Source organism: Triturus cristatus, chromosome 5_2 (assembly GCF_964204655.1).
Source record: "Triturus cristatus chromosome 5_2, aTriCri1.1, whole genome shotgun sequence".
Classification (NCBI taxonomy): Eukaryota; Metazoa; Chordata; class Amphibia; order Caudata; family Salamandridae; genus Triturus; species Triturus cristatus.
In genome coordinates, this window is record NC_140588.1 from 465,171,037 (window position 1) to 465,186,060 (window position 15,024).

At 46.7% G+C, this 15,024-nt stretch overlaps 1 protein-coding gene across 1 annotated transcript in view; it reads right to left on the reverse strand.

Moving 5' to 3' along the window:
- Positions 1-15,024, reverse strand: part of SUGCT (succinyl-CoA:glutarate-CoA transferase) — a 3,154,468-nt gene that overhangs the window by 1,705,577 nt on the left and 1,433,867 nt on the right. Inside the window, exon 10 of the mRNA XM_085607431.1 lies at positions 9,391-9,462. Within this exon, the coding sequence (XP_085463557.1) occupies positions 9,391-9,462 (72 nt within the window). The remainder of the gene's footprint in view (positions 1-9,390; positions 9,463-15,024) is intronic.

A 15,024-nucleotide genomic window follows, 5' to 3' on the forward strand; every position in this document is an offset into this window, starting at 1 on the left:
AAGAGCTCGGCACCCCTCCCGGGTGAGGTGTGGAGGCCGCTGCTGTCTGGCGGACGATCAGTGTCTGCCTCTCAGTGCCACGTCAGCGGCTTGCCCGGGTGGCAAGCAGGCGTGGGCGAGGGTCCCAGGGGGACACACTCCCCTCCAGGCAGCTCTTGTGTCATCAGATCGTTGGGGTATCATCATAGGTCAGGTGTTTGTGTCCGCGCTGTGGGTGACTGAGTCTCGTGTCTACAAACAGAAAAAGTACTCACAGTGTCTGGCTCCTTTCCTCTGGTTCTTGGAGTGGAGATGGTCTGGACGCGGGTAGACCCATGAGTCACCCAATGGGGGGTGAGGTAGCTGGACAGAAGCCTAGGTTGGTCAGCACCGTGTCTCAGGGTGTGGGCCGCTGCCTGGTTCTAATCAGCCAAAGAGATCCACTGTTTGCGGCGTGACGTCCGGGGGTTCTCCAGAGCGCTGGGTATCCGGGATACCATAAATCGCCTCATCATCCGTCAAGGACACGGCGGGGCTAGCGCTCGGATGAAGTGATTGCGTCGGGGAGTTACTGATTTCCGCCACTCTGCGTAGGGCATCTCGCTGTTCATGCTGAATTTGGTCCACCGGTGGGGAGTGATTCGTCGTATCTCTGGCCAGTAGAGGCGTGGGCGACTTGCGGCGGCGACGTCGTCTTGATCCTCGGGGCCGCTCTGTGGTGGCAGTTCCCAGCGCTCTTCTCGGCGCCTCGGGCATTCCTCCATCCAGCCAGGCCTCCGCTTCCTCAGGGCTCGTAAAGAAGTGCGTCTTGTCTCGTGCAACCACTCGCAGTTTGGCAGGGAAAAGTAGCGAGTACTTGAGGTCCGCTTGGCGCAGTCGTCTTTTCACCGCCAGGAAGGAGAGCCTCTGCCTCTGTACTTGCACAGTATAGTCCGGAAAGAACATCACCGGAGCATTGTCTATGGTGATTACACATAGTTTCCGGGCTTCGCGTAGTATGGCATCGCGATCCCTGTAGTTGAGGACACAAAGGATGAACGGTCTAGGGTTAGAGCCAGGGGGGAGCGGTCTCGTGGGCACTCGGTGGGCTCTCTCCACCACGAAGTAGGGGGAGAGTACATCTTCTGGCAGCAATTCTCGTAGCCAGTCCTCCACACGGCGAGCCGGATCCATCCCTTCCCATTTCTCCGGAAGGCCCACTAAGCGGATGTTGTTTCTTCGCGCCCGTCCCTCCGCGTCCTCGGCTCGGTCTTCCAGAAATGCCACTCTGCGGAGGAGGTCTTGCACTTGTGTGCCTGTCTGCGCCGCCTTTGGTTCAATGTCTGCCATTGTGTCTTCCAGCGCCTTGGTGCGATTTTGTAGTTTCTTGTGGTTGGCCCTGAGGTGGGTGAGGTCTATTGCCACGCCGTCTATTCTGGTCTCCAGGGAGGTACGTGTCTGTTGGAGGGATTCTTCCATCCTTTCCATGGCTGCTAGGACGCAGTCCAGCTTCAACGCCACGTGTTCGGCGTCCATCTTGAGCGTCGCTTTTGCTTGCTTTCCCTTTGTTGACGCGGTCCCTGGTCCGGTGCGCGTTCGCACCCCTCCAGGCATGGGGCTGGTGGTGTGTGCGAGGTATTCCCTCCTGTCGCGGGGGGGGGTGGAGGTCCGTCCCGCGTGGTGAATCACCCCTGTGGCATCGAGGTCGTCGTGGTAGGCCGTAGGTCGCCTCCAGGAAGAGAGGCGTCTCACACTCGTATCCCAGTGCGTTTCTGGGTTCTGCAGCTATGGGCCACCGGGCCTCTTGTAGTGTGTCCTGGTCGTCGTGGCTCCAAAGGTACCAAGTAGTGAGGGGCTTGATGTCGGTCAGGCTCACACCAGGTGTTCCCCGCCAGGCTGTGTGGTCACATCAGTGTCTCTTGCCCTCTCTGTGGATGCGCTGACCCCCCGCAGTGGCTGGAGGCGCAGGTCCCACGCCACAAAGGGCTATGTGGTTCGGCCAGTCGCGTCGTCAGGCCCCATGGCGCCGGCGAGTAGCGGAGATAATGGTAGCCATAGCCATCAGCGGCGTTGCCCCTGTCCAGGTTAAGTCGGTCCCCAGGCCACAGTGTTCTCCAGGAAGGGAGCCTTAGCTCATGATAAGCCGTTGCGGAGCGGGGGGGGGAGGGGGGAGTCACAGTTTCCCCTCATGCGCCCCCAGAGTCCAATGGCCGCGGGAGCAGCCCACTCCTTCAGGAAGCGTGGCAATCTTAGTGGCCTCCGGAGGGCCTCATCCGCTGCGTGGTAGCGGATAGGCACTGTCGTCACCCAGGCGCCGTCCCGCCGCTCTCAGTACCCCAAGCAGGTAGCTCTCATGTAGGCCAGGCGTCCGATTCTCCTCCCACGTGGTCCCCCTGAGCCGCCTCCAGCCTTTTGTCACCCCCGATCGTATCTTCGAGGGGGGGGTTCCCAGATGTCCCCATGTCCAGCCCCAGCCTCGCGGGGGGCCCCGCCGTTAGGGTCGCAAGCTGCAGTGTAGTGTCACAATTCTTCCCCCCTGTAGGCCGCAGCGCAGGGCCCAGTAGGCTGCCGGAAGACGCGGACTTGCGTTGCCGGGGTCCCCAGCGGCGGCACCGCCAAGCCGGCCTCAACCTCGCATCTGGGGTCGGCGCGGAGCCTTACCGCCGATCGCCACCGGAGGCAGCCTGGACGTGCATCGGGGCTCTGGACAGGTCCACCAGCAGTTTCGGGCCGTTTAGGATGTTTTGTGGCGGAGAAACGACCCGGGGCAGGGGAGCTCAGTCGGGAGCTCTACCCGGGCACGTCCGTCCGCATCGCGTGGTAAGCCACGACCCCCTAAAAAAAATATTCAACCCATGTGGTACCCTCTAGCTTCTTGCAGGTTCTAAATCTCTGCCTGTACATCTCAGGGGTCAAACCATAGCGGGTAATCAAATCTTCCTTCATGTGGGCATAAACCATCCTACTTTCTGGGGGTGGGTCCAACAAGGTATCCCTCCCCTCACTCACAAAGCGTCCCCACAACCCGCTCCCCAATCCTTCTCAGGGACCCGGTGGGACACCATAGCTAATTCATAAGCAGCAAACCATAGCCCAATATCTTCACTTTTATGGAAATCCTTAATAACCTCTTTAGGTATATACACTCTACTCTCAGTATGCACTACTGGTATGCTGCCACCAGAGGGGAAGATCTCTATACTCTTTGCTTTAATCTCCAACTCCCTCAAAATTCTCTCATGTTCAAGTTTCAGTTTCATCATTTCAAATTTTAACTTCTTATTCTCTAGGTCCCTCTGACCATCCAATTTAAGCTTAGCCATCTCCATATTATGCCGCCTATCTCTCTCTCTGTCCTCCATCTCTTCTGGAGTCAGACCCCTTGAGGACACACTAGTGCCCAGGCTGGAAACTGCTTTATCTCCTACCAAATCTACCACTTCATCCAGCTGCTCTCCTGCATTCTCTCTCCCCTCCACAGGGTCTTCCATATTCCTAGGGGCATCCCTAGCTTCTAACCAGGCCTTCAGCGCCTTGTAATACTCTTCCCTTCTAGTGAGACCTGTGATAGGGACTGTGAAGCGTTTGCAAAAATATTTGAGCTACATGGCATTGTAGGTTTCTAATTCCTTTTCTTCCCAGGAGAGATCCTCAGAGGCATTGGATCTGGGCTTGCCCATTGTAGCAATAACTGGCAATAACGATCAAAAATAGAATCAGAAAATCTCCAAAAACGTACGTGGTTATGTTATGGTCTGCACTCACTAGTAGTGTACACTATAATTACTGTATGTAATCATAAATGCAAGTCGAGATCCTCACCGCTGACCACCAATGTTAGACATGGGGGTCTCTAGTTGGCAATGGCTGGCCACTGTCCAAGTAGGGACCCTTCTTCCTAAGTCAGAGTAAGCGGCCTACACCCTTTGATAACCCCTGCTCAACCCTGTGGTAACGTAGCACGAGCAGCCAGGCTTATCTCAGAGGCAGTGTGTGAAGCATTTATGACCATACACAGTAACACAGTGAAGAACACTACAAAGGGACCCCACATAAGTAGTTATAAAAAATAAGTATCTTTATATATAGACTTAACACAAGACCAATAACAGTAAAAATCCACAATACTAGAAAATAGGGTTACTCTAAAAATGCTGCAAAAATAGTTCAAGGTGTGCAAAGAGGACTTCAGTTCAAAGCAGTGGTCTCTGCGACCCTTTTACTCACAAGGTACCTGGATTCTGTAGCAAAGCAACCAAAATATCGCTAAGGTGTTGTAGCGATGATTTTCCTCACGCTAACCAGAGATGCATTGAATACTTGCCGCAGGGGAGGATGATGCGCTGATTTGTGTGCAGGACAAAGCGACAAACTCCTGATGCGATGCGATGAAAATGGCGAACGCTCGGCGTCCGCTCTGCGATGTCGTGAAGCGATGAACTCGATGCGATGATCTTTGGATAGCGAGCGTTTTGAGGCCCGCAAACATGCAATGCGATAATCTTCAGGTTAGCGAGCATTTGACAGCCTGCACACAGGTGATGCGATAATCTTGAAGTCAGCGAGCCTTTGGCAGCCCGCAGACAGGCGATGTGATGATCTCCGGTAGCGAGCACTCAGCGGCAGCAGCGCGATGAGTTTCCTTACGCTCTTCAGCTGTGGCGGCTCACTAACGGGCGTTAGCGACGATTTTCAGCACTCTCTTCTCCACAGTAGAACTAGAGGCCCTGGAACTCACAGGAGCCTCACCTGCAGATAGAAATCCTCGCTGGGAGGAAACAGGAGGCTGGTGGTGGAGTCTGATGGGCCTGAGACTCCAGCAGGAGCCTAGCTCTCTTCTAGCCCTTTCAGAAAGAAGGGGTCTGCCATCAGACGCACAGTGGGAGGTGGAGCCAGCATTCACCTTGCCAGTCACAGCCCTATTCAGGTCCAGGAGCTACCCCTCCCCATACTCCAATGCAGATCTCTCTATTCAACCCAGGTCTGACTCAGCCTGCCCTGTCCCTCCAAAACCAGACAGCCAATACACTTAACAGCAGAGCACACTGGAAGGCTTAGGCAAGAAAATACCTACTTTCTAAAAGTGGTATTTTCAAACACAGAATTTAAAAATAAACTTCACTAAAAGATGTATTTTAATATTCTGAGCTCCGGCATACTAAATTTGTTTTTCTACCATGCTCTGGGGGTCAGTTAGGACTATAGAACGTAATAGCCAAAGCTCCCATTCTGGCCTATGGAGAACAGGTAGCCTTACAGTAGTGAAAAACAAAATTGGGTGTAATTCACTACTAGGACATGCTACACACATCAGAGCATGTCCTACCTTACACATACAATGCACCCTACCATAGGGGTGGCTTACATGATGCCAAGGGAAGGTTCAGGGGCTGGGAAGTGGGTGCACTTCACAGCCAAGATGGCAGTTCTAGACTGCACACAGACACTGCAGTGGCAGGTCTGAGACACACTTTACAAGCTGCTTCTGTGGGTGGCACAAACCAGCGCTGCAGACCAAACAGCAGCATTTGGTTTACCAGCCCTGGGCACACACAGGCCACGCTACTAGGGACTAACAGGTAAACCAAATAAGCCAATCATGGATATACCAATTCACATGTCATCTTTACACAGGGAGCATTCGCGCTGTGGCATTGAATGGCAGTGGCACAGTGCCCAGAGCATCTATTACCAGCAAAAACAGAGGAGACACAGCAAAAAAATGGAAGGGAGACTCACGCCAATGGTGCCAGGTCTAACACATTTGTACCTATTGGTAGTGTGGCAATTTAACTGCATGTATTGCTTTGTGGTTGTTGTCTTCTGGGCCAGTGTGATGCTTTTGTTTAATATTTATTTTTTACTTGTACTTCATGCTTGGAATGTGTGCCTGAGGGTTCATGGTCTCCTGTCAACTTTTGGCAGTAATGAAAAGAACCGGTTTTACAGCAAACCAGTACTAAGCAGTTACGTTTTGCGACAACAGCAGCAAGTACAGCATCAAGTATGGCCAGGTGACCAGGAAAGGGACGCTAAATAAGTCATAACTACCAATAGCCATGCAGGATGCTCCTCCAATGACCAACAAACAGCAAACATATACTTAAGTAAATAATGATACATCACTATTTCAATTTTGTATTATATTATACATAAGATTTTCTACTCATAATGGTGGCTGCCAAAATAAGTATAAAGAGGGTTGTGTCAGAAACATAGAGATCCCCGAGAATTGAAGATGTGTAGATGGAGCATCAGTGGGACACAGACAGTGTTTCTTTTAGGTCATAAGTGCATTGTATATTTACAAAATCTGATTATATTTGCGTGGGAAAGAACAAGTTGCCAAATATGAGGATCTCGGGCCACTCATCCTAAAAGTGGGAGTGCAGTTGGGGGGTGCAGTACCTATGAATACCAACCTGGAAACGCACTGAAAATTAGATTGGAGATGTGGGATTTAGGTAAGGTCCCACAAAATCAACAATAGTTAAATTCTTGCAAAATAAACATGACGGATATCCTGTCCACCTTTTTACAAGATCATTAGCCTATAATGCGATTGTAATAAGGTGGACGGGGTATCCATCACGTAAGTGACAGAGTACCCTTTTACCAAACTCTAAATCAGGCCCTCAGGCTCTGCCCAAATGTCAGAGTGAGAGTGAATGGAGTTACTTTATGTAAGAAACTGGATAGTCTGTCCGCAGACACTTAGCAGAGAGTGAGAACACTGGATTAATCTCAGGGTTTACGTTTAACCTGAAGCATGTCCATGCTCTCTCCAGTGGGAGGTCCTAAAGGGCAGTTAGAGACAAAGCTCTCCTAAATTAGGCCTGACGTGGAGATGGGAGTCACAAAGATAAAGATGTGATTCAAAGAAACAAGAGTAAGGTTCAGAAGGACTCTAAAAGTCAGCCAAGGCTTGAAGGAACTCTTGCTGTGTACACATGTTGACCTGTCCCAAATGTTAATGCTGCCTAGGCATCTATACATATTACGGGGAGGGTAGCTTAAAAGTTTGCTTAGCAAGCTAGCAAATGGTAAGAAACAGAGGAAAGTAGTCTGTAGGTACTCAAAACTCTATATGAAGGGGATGTGGAGTTGTCTGGACCACCCGATTTTGAAGGCTATTATCTCGAAGCACAGCTTCCATTCATAGCAAAGTGCTTAGTATCAGAAACAAATCTGATGAAATAATAAATAAGTAGGACATGGGAGAGTAGTGCAAACTAATATAGGGGTGATATGGAGGCTCACCCTACCCCTCACCTTGCTGGTTTAGACTAAAAGTTCTGGATATCGATAAAAAGGCTTTATTGTGAAAAGTGCATCTTATGTGCAGGGGTAGAGGAGGAATTCTACATTTGTTTGCAGTTTCTCTGCCTAAGGCTTTATATACAGCGAAAACAACGAAGAGGAAAGTGGAGGCTGTTAGCAGGTTCCTCTGCTGATACTTAATGAGTTAACACATTGCTTTGGCCATTTGGTCCCTATACAGGGTCTAGGATGCTGTCATAAACTTAATCTGAAAATATAAGTGTTTCACAACGAGCCACAAATGATCTCATGAAATTAAATCAAAAGCTTTTTTATTAGAGAGGCCATATAGTCTGAGTATAGTATGGGGTGCTTGTGTTTCTTTGTAAAAAAAACTGTTGATATATTTCACCAATACAATGGAGCAACTCCAGAAAACAATGCTTAATTCAGAATTTGTAAAATCGGTGAAGGTAGCTGGTCAAAAAACAATACATATATTTTAATGAGAAATCTATCATGTTTAGATCTTGAGGAGAAAATAGCATGTCAAAGTTTCTCACAGTATTAGTTAGTGTTAATGCTTACATCTTCACAGCAGAAATGTTAGCACTATGGAAGCCCAAAATGCCTGTGGTGTGTTTGGCTATACAACCAGATACCAATTGCTGGTGGAAATCAGAAAAACATAAGATAGGTGGTCTACATATTTTTAGTCTCACCTTTTCTAAATAGAAAGCAGCCATGTTTTCTCTTTAGCTTGTTGAGCTAACAGCCTTCTACTATGTTCAAGGAAGTCACAAATAACTTTAAAAGTGTAATTATGTTTCCATGCTATTATTTCAACAAAGCGTTAAAAACATTATTTATATTTAAGCCTGACACACAGACATTCTCGTAGCTTGAAGTCTCTTGCAGTCAGAAAGCAAACGGATCTCTCCAAGTTTTTATTTCTGCTTTCACTGCTGCCAACCTGTGTAATTACTCCTCTAAGAAAGCCTCAGAGCAGACCCTTACAATATCAAGACTAGTTGTGTCATTATTATTCTGAAACAAATTTGACAGGGGTGTACTAAAAGTTCAAAAACGTTACCCCACAAGTAGCAGAGATGACCTTCAAAGCCACCTCCTATTCAAGGTGCCTGGAAACAATTAAAAACAAAAACTCTAGTGTACCCAGGAAATTCACATCTGTTTGGTAGAGCAATACAGACAACTGTGTTGGTGCTAAGACTTGGGCACAATCTTAAAAACAGAAATATAACAACTCCTATTAAACTGTCAGAATGCTTCTAAAAGTCATAACCTAAGCAAAGGAAAATGGTAAAAAGAATGAACTTTGAATAGCGGGATTTGCATTTACCTGTACACTTGCATAAACTGAGCACTTTGCTAAACTCCACTATAAATACATGAGAGGGTGTGGTCCCTTTTAAGAAATATGTTTCACGGCAACAAGCGGCCTTTGTTGACGAATAATACTTGAAAAAGCTACAAGATGCACTACTGTTATTTCCAATAACAATAATAGCCGTGAAATAGCAATTGGATGAAATCCATTTTTCCCTGGGAGATCCCAAGCGCTCAACTAAAAGGAGCCGAACATCTGCACACATTTAAACTTGCCCTTAAATTATTACTTCACAGGCCCAGAGCTCTGCATGTCTCATATCTGTGGCACTGACCAATTAAAACAAGGGCCCTTTGATCCCAGTTCAAATGCTTGAATCAATTTTCTCTGTTCTTGTTTTAAATCCCCTTCAACAAGTGTTCCCCTCCCTTCCCACCTTCCGTACTTTGAGCTTCCTTGTGGAACAATAATATCCTCGAAGTGATTCATTAAGTCTTCTCCCTTCCCATCGCTACTTCTTACTTCTACAAAATGTTCTTTTTCATACTCCATTAAATTTAATAACATTGCATCTGGCTGCATGCCTGGCGAGGCAGTCAATTTATGGTCGGCGGTGCCCAAAATTGTTTTAAATGGGTTAACAAGGGGAGTGCTCCAGGATGATGAAACCGAGAGATTCTCATTAGACAGATTTTTTCACACCTAGCATTTCATAACCGGGTGCCAGGCAAGCACATTGTTTTTGGCTTCTAATTTTATTAACGCAGGGGCAATCCAAGACAAATATTTCACAGTGCAAGACCAAAGCATTCCTACTGTACCTTGCATATGGTGACAAACTGTTGATCATTCCCGGCTCCAATCACAATATAGCCATCTTTCGTTTTAAAAGCCTGAAAAAGAATTAAGAGCAGATTTTAACACATTGGAAATGGAAACGTGAAATTTATTTTTGTAAAAGTCATTTCTGAGCAATTTCCTTCATGGCAGAGGTACGCCTGGGTGCTTGAAGTTATTGCTTCTAAAGTGTCTACAGTATATCTAATAGATGGAATATTAGACTTGAGTCTAGTGACTTGGTCAGATGCCCTCACCTGATGGTTAAAAGCTGGTTTTCTTTTTAATTAAAGCCCTAAACAAAGTGTATAAAAGAATATTTTCTTTCTACATCATTAAAAACATTCCAGGTTGATTTTTGTGAAGGTTTTCATCCGCATGAGCGGGTAAACCCCACATCTTATTCTACTGATTACTCAAGATTTCCTACATCAGATTTGAGACGCTCTTCTAGGTCTTTCTTTATCTTCAGATTCTGGTACTTGGAATTCTGCAAAACTAAACAGCCTGACAAAAACAAGACAGGTTGAACTGCTACACCGGAGATTGGCCTACATGAAATCTGAGAGATTCTCTTTAGCCGATCCATCCTACAATACTTGTGATAAACAGTGGAAATAAAGCTGTGTAATTGCGGTTATCATCCAGAGTGGTTAACAAAAGAGTTTTAATTCATCCGTCAATAGAAAGAACAATAATCCAAAACGAAAATAATAAGGTTTTATAACTCCTTCTGTTGATCGGAATATAGAGATCTCAGCAGCAACACAAAAAAACTCTCAGAAAAAATACTCAGAAAAACCTGTCAGTAAGAGAGATCAAACTGTTCTGTCCGAATATGCCACGTTATACCGCTTGCGTTTAGAATGCAGACCATTACAGCAACCACGTTGTTACATCGCAGACCATTACAACGCAAGTCATTACAATGACTTGTCTGTCCAAAGATCTAACATTCAGCCATGGCAAACATTAAACAAAATGCATTGCTGTGAAGAAATTGTAAATATTAGATAAAAAGCAAAAATGTGAAGAAATTATGAGACCATAAGAGAATACTGCTACGATTACAGAAGGAAACGGAAACAAATGACATAACCTGAAGACTAAAGAAATACGAAGTTCTCACCATGCCAAAGTAAATGCTAGTAACGCCAAAGAAAATTACGGTCTAAATCAGCAGCTGAAGGGAATACATGATTATCATGTCTGACAACCAAACGGCGATGTTATACACTAATGGCTTAATTAAAAAAACTTTGTGCACAGTTCGATTACTTTTAGGTGCAGAACTAAATTCACTTACAAGGGTAAAACCCTAATCCTGATCCCCAGGATTAGGACTGGCAGAATATTGTTCTCGCAAAAGGAATTTGCTGGTTCAGGAATTCAACCAGTATGGTGAAATTTTAACATGATCAAATTCAGTTAGGGGCAGGTTTATGGATACTCCAAGATATCCCTTTCAAATGTAAGTTAACAGCTACAACCTCCAACGTTGATGTTTTTGTCATACTCATTGCAGGTAGTTTCCTAACCTGGAAACACACTTCACCCACAAATTTCCCCTATCATTTACTTTCACCCACAAATTTATCCTATCATATCGTTGTAAGAGGAAGCATGTTTCCAGAATGGGAATTAGGAGGGAACACCTGCACTCTGCACTCTGTTTGGAAAAACATTTTTTCCAAGAAGAATATAGCAAAATTTACACATGCATAAAATCATAACATTTCTGTATTGTGAAAAATTGGGTTATTGGTTGAGGGGTTTGGAACCCGGCTAACCTCGATGGAGCATGGGCCAGGTAAAAGACTGAGTTTGGCCCGCAGGGCAGCATACCTAGTTGTACTTGGGATGAGATTCAAGGTCCTTTGTTGAGCTGTGTCAAGTTGCATCGGTTGTGATGAGACCGCCATCGGGTGCTGCGAGGTGCTGCGATGCAAGGTCCTACATTGGGTTGTGTCACATTGCATCCGTTCTGATGAGCTTGCTAATCAGGTGCAAGGAGGCGCTGCGATACAAGGCCTTGCATCGAGGTGCATTGTGCTGCATCAGTTACGATGAGGCTGCCGGTCAGGAGCTGTGAGATGCTGCAATCCGAGGTCCTGCGCCTATGTGCGTTGGCTGTATCGGCTCAAATGAGATTGCCAATCAGGAACTGCAAGGTCCTGCCAGGGGCCAGCAGCAGGGTACAACAAGGCATTGTTGGGTCTGGGCAGCTGGGCAGATGCAGGTCAGGTCTCTGGAGCATCTGATGTCCATGCATCTCACAGAGGACACCAGTCAAGTTGCCCTTCTACTCATTCTGGTGGTTCTGGGTTCACAGAGCAGGACCAGTCTTCCTTCCTCAGGCAAGAGGGCAGCTCTCCTTGCAACAGGGCAGCAGGGCAGTCCTTCTTCCAACAGGGCAGCAGGGCAGTCCTTCCAACAGTAGGTCAGCAGGGGAGTGCTTCTTCTGAGTCTTCCACAGGTAGAGTTGGTTCTGATGAGTGGTTCAAGAGGTCTAGCATTTATACTTGGTGCCAGCCTTTGAAGTGGGGGAAACTCCTAGACCATCTCCACATCTGATTCTGGAAACTTCCTTCCTTCACCTGCCCAGGCTCCCAGTGGTCTAGGGTGGCAATAGGCTAATGTCAAGGCCCTTGGTGTGTATGCTGGAGGCAGCCCTTTGGCATGTAATTGTAGCAAGGAACAGCTTTGTTCCAACCACCCTGCCAACACCAAGTCCCCCTTTGTCTCACTGTCTGGGAGAAATACACAAAGGCCAACTTGCAGTCTACTCACAGTCATGTGACCATGGACGCAGGCAACAGACACCATACAATTGGGATGAGAAATTGCAAACTTTCTAAAAGTGGCATTTTCATAATTATGACTTAAAATTCAACTTTATCATTAAAGAGAGTTTTACATTACAATTAATTTGAGTGTAAACTTAATTTTTTTATCCGCCCCAAACGTAAGTTATTACTAATTAAGTTAAATATGGTAAGCCAATATTATCCTACGGGAGAGATAGTGGAAAATGACTTTGGGAGTATTTTACTAGCAGCACATCCGAATCTTAAACCCACAGGTCCTACTTTTTAAATACAATCCACCTTAGTGGGTGGCATGAGAAGTGCTGAAGGCCCCCTAGTAGCAGGTAATTTACCGGCCCAGTGTACATGTAGTACAACTTTACTAGGACTTTTAAGTAAATAAATAATTGACTTACTGGTTATAGATTGAAGATGGAAAAACACTCAAAGACCTGTGGCCCGATAACCCCAAACTCTGACTTAATCCTCTACACATTCTTTATTGCACTCCCCACAATACTTAACAAACAAAGCATTCTTCTGCTCCTGAATGCATGTGTGTTCACAGTAAATGTAATTTAAATGGAGTGTGTTTTTTTATCACTGTGCACCTAAGACCTCCTGTGTTCTCAGCTAATTTAATGTTCCTGCACCCATTGTCTAATCAGGTTACAATCTGTTTGGAAGCATGAAGTGCATGCAGGTGATCTTGTGGGCTAAACCCATAAATATTTTCATGATCTTGGCCTGTACTGGTTTTTAATCATGCACAGCTGTGTATTTTCTACTCGTGTTTGGTGTTTCGTGGTATTCGTGTGTTTTACATTTTCTATGTGTTTTATATTTTCTGCTGTGTATTCATATTTTATGTTTCCTACAAGAAGGTGTAAGCCAATTTGACCATGTTTTAGGGACAGCACACAAGCCATGTCTTCCCTGGACTGGAATCAAGCATCCTAGGACCGGTTTCGGGGTTTCACCCCTCTTCAGCCAGGATAGCTTGACTCCAGTGGCGTAGTAAGCACGGGACCCACGTCTGGGCATACCCTTCCCACATAGGGCGAACAGACATGGCTTGGCAGTTCGGGCTGGACTGTTCCCATGAGGCACAGGGTCAAGACTGATTTGCATATGGCCATGTCTGAACTGGGGTGGCGTGGTGAGCAAAATAACGATGGATTAAACCCAGATCTGTGACGGGGTGAATGTTTTGCCAATGTGCAACATTCCGTCCATCATCTTGTGTGTTTTACATATATTCCTGAGCCATGTTTTTCACAAACTCTTGTTAATAAACATTTGGCCCTTCTCATACCGGCACAAGCTGGCTTTGGGCCATCCTAGACAACAGATAACCCTGTCATTGTGTTCAACTAATGTTATGTTATGTTATGTTATGTTATTTATCCGGATTTGTAGAGCGCACAGCTGCCCCAGCAAAGGGGCGTCCCGGCGCTATAAAGGACAAAGTACCGGACACAAGTAGTACCAAAGACAAGAGCACAGCATCACTAAGAATCCTGAAGGAAGAGGAAGGTTTTAACAGCCTTCCTAAAGGCAAAGAGTTCGTTAATTGCGCGGACATGGACAGGAAGAGAGTTCCATAGCCTGGCAGCAAGTACTCTAAAGGAGCGGCCGCCGGTCCTAGCTCTCTTAAAGTGCGGAACTGTGACCAAGTGAAGACCCGAAGATCTTAGAGAGCGCGAAGGAACATAAGGCAGAATAATTGCTCCAAAATCTGGGGAGAAGAATGCTTCAGAATTTTAAACACAAGGCACAGAGTTTTAAACTTAATCCTCTGAGCAACAGGGAGCCAATGAAGTTTGACAATGGTATTTTTGGCCGAGCAAAATCTCGGTAAGCCAACCAGAGCCCTGGCGGCAGCGTTTTGAACGCGTTGAAGTCTAGAAAGTTCGGCCAGGTTAGCCCCCACCAAAAGAGAGCTCGCATAGTGCAACCTAGACAAAATCGTGGCTTGAACAATGAGCTGTCTGGTTGGAGCATCAAATAATTTAAAAATTGGTCTGAGCCTACGTAGAATCCCAAAACACGTGGCAGCAGTTTTCTTAGTGTGACAGGCAAAACTGAGTTTGGAATCCAACCAAGTCCCAAGGTTCTTAACCTCGGTGACAGGAACAGGAGTTGAACCAAGCTCGGGTGGCCACCAATGATCACCCCAGAGATGACTCTGCTTGCCTACAATGAGCACTTCGTTTTTTTTAGCGTTCAATTGCAGGCAATTATCTGTCATCCAGCGGGCCACTGAGCTCAGTCCCTCGCGGAACTTAGCAACCTCAAGGTCAGAAGCCCCACTTAATGCAACCGCCAGCTGCGTGTCATCAGCATAGGACACCATAGTCAGGTTCCAACGCTTGGCGACAGCAGCCAGCGGCTGCATATAAAGATTGAAAAGTGTGGGGCTCAGGGCAGACCCTTGCGGCACACCCTGAGTGATAGGATAGGGTTTAGATTGAAAAGGAAGAGTGACAACCCTAAACGTACGACCGGATAAAAACGATCGAAACCACTCAAGAGCCACATTGTCGACACCAGCCTCACCCAAACGCTTTAATAAAATGGCGTGGGAGACGGTGTCGAAGGCGGCACTGAGATCGAGAAGCACCAGTGCCGCCGTTTGACCAGAGTTGACCAAAGTACGTAGGTGCTCAACCATAAAGAGCAACGCAGTCTCAGTACTATGGCCGGGTCGAAAGCCGTTCTGTGAGGGATCCAAAATGCTAGCACGATGAAGATGATTAGATAGAATGGCATTAACATGAACCTCAGTCAGTTTTGCAGCCCATGGAAGAA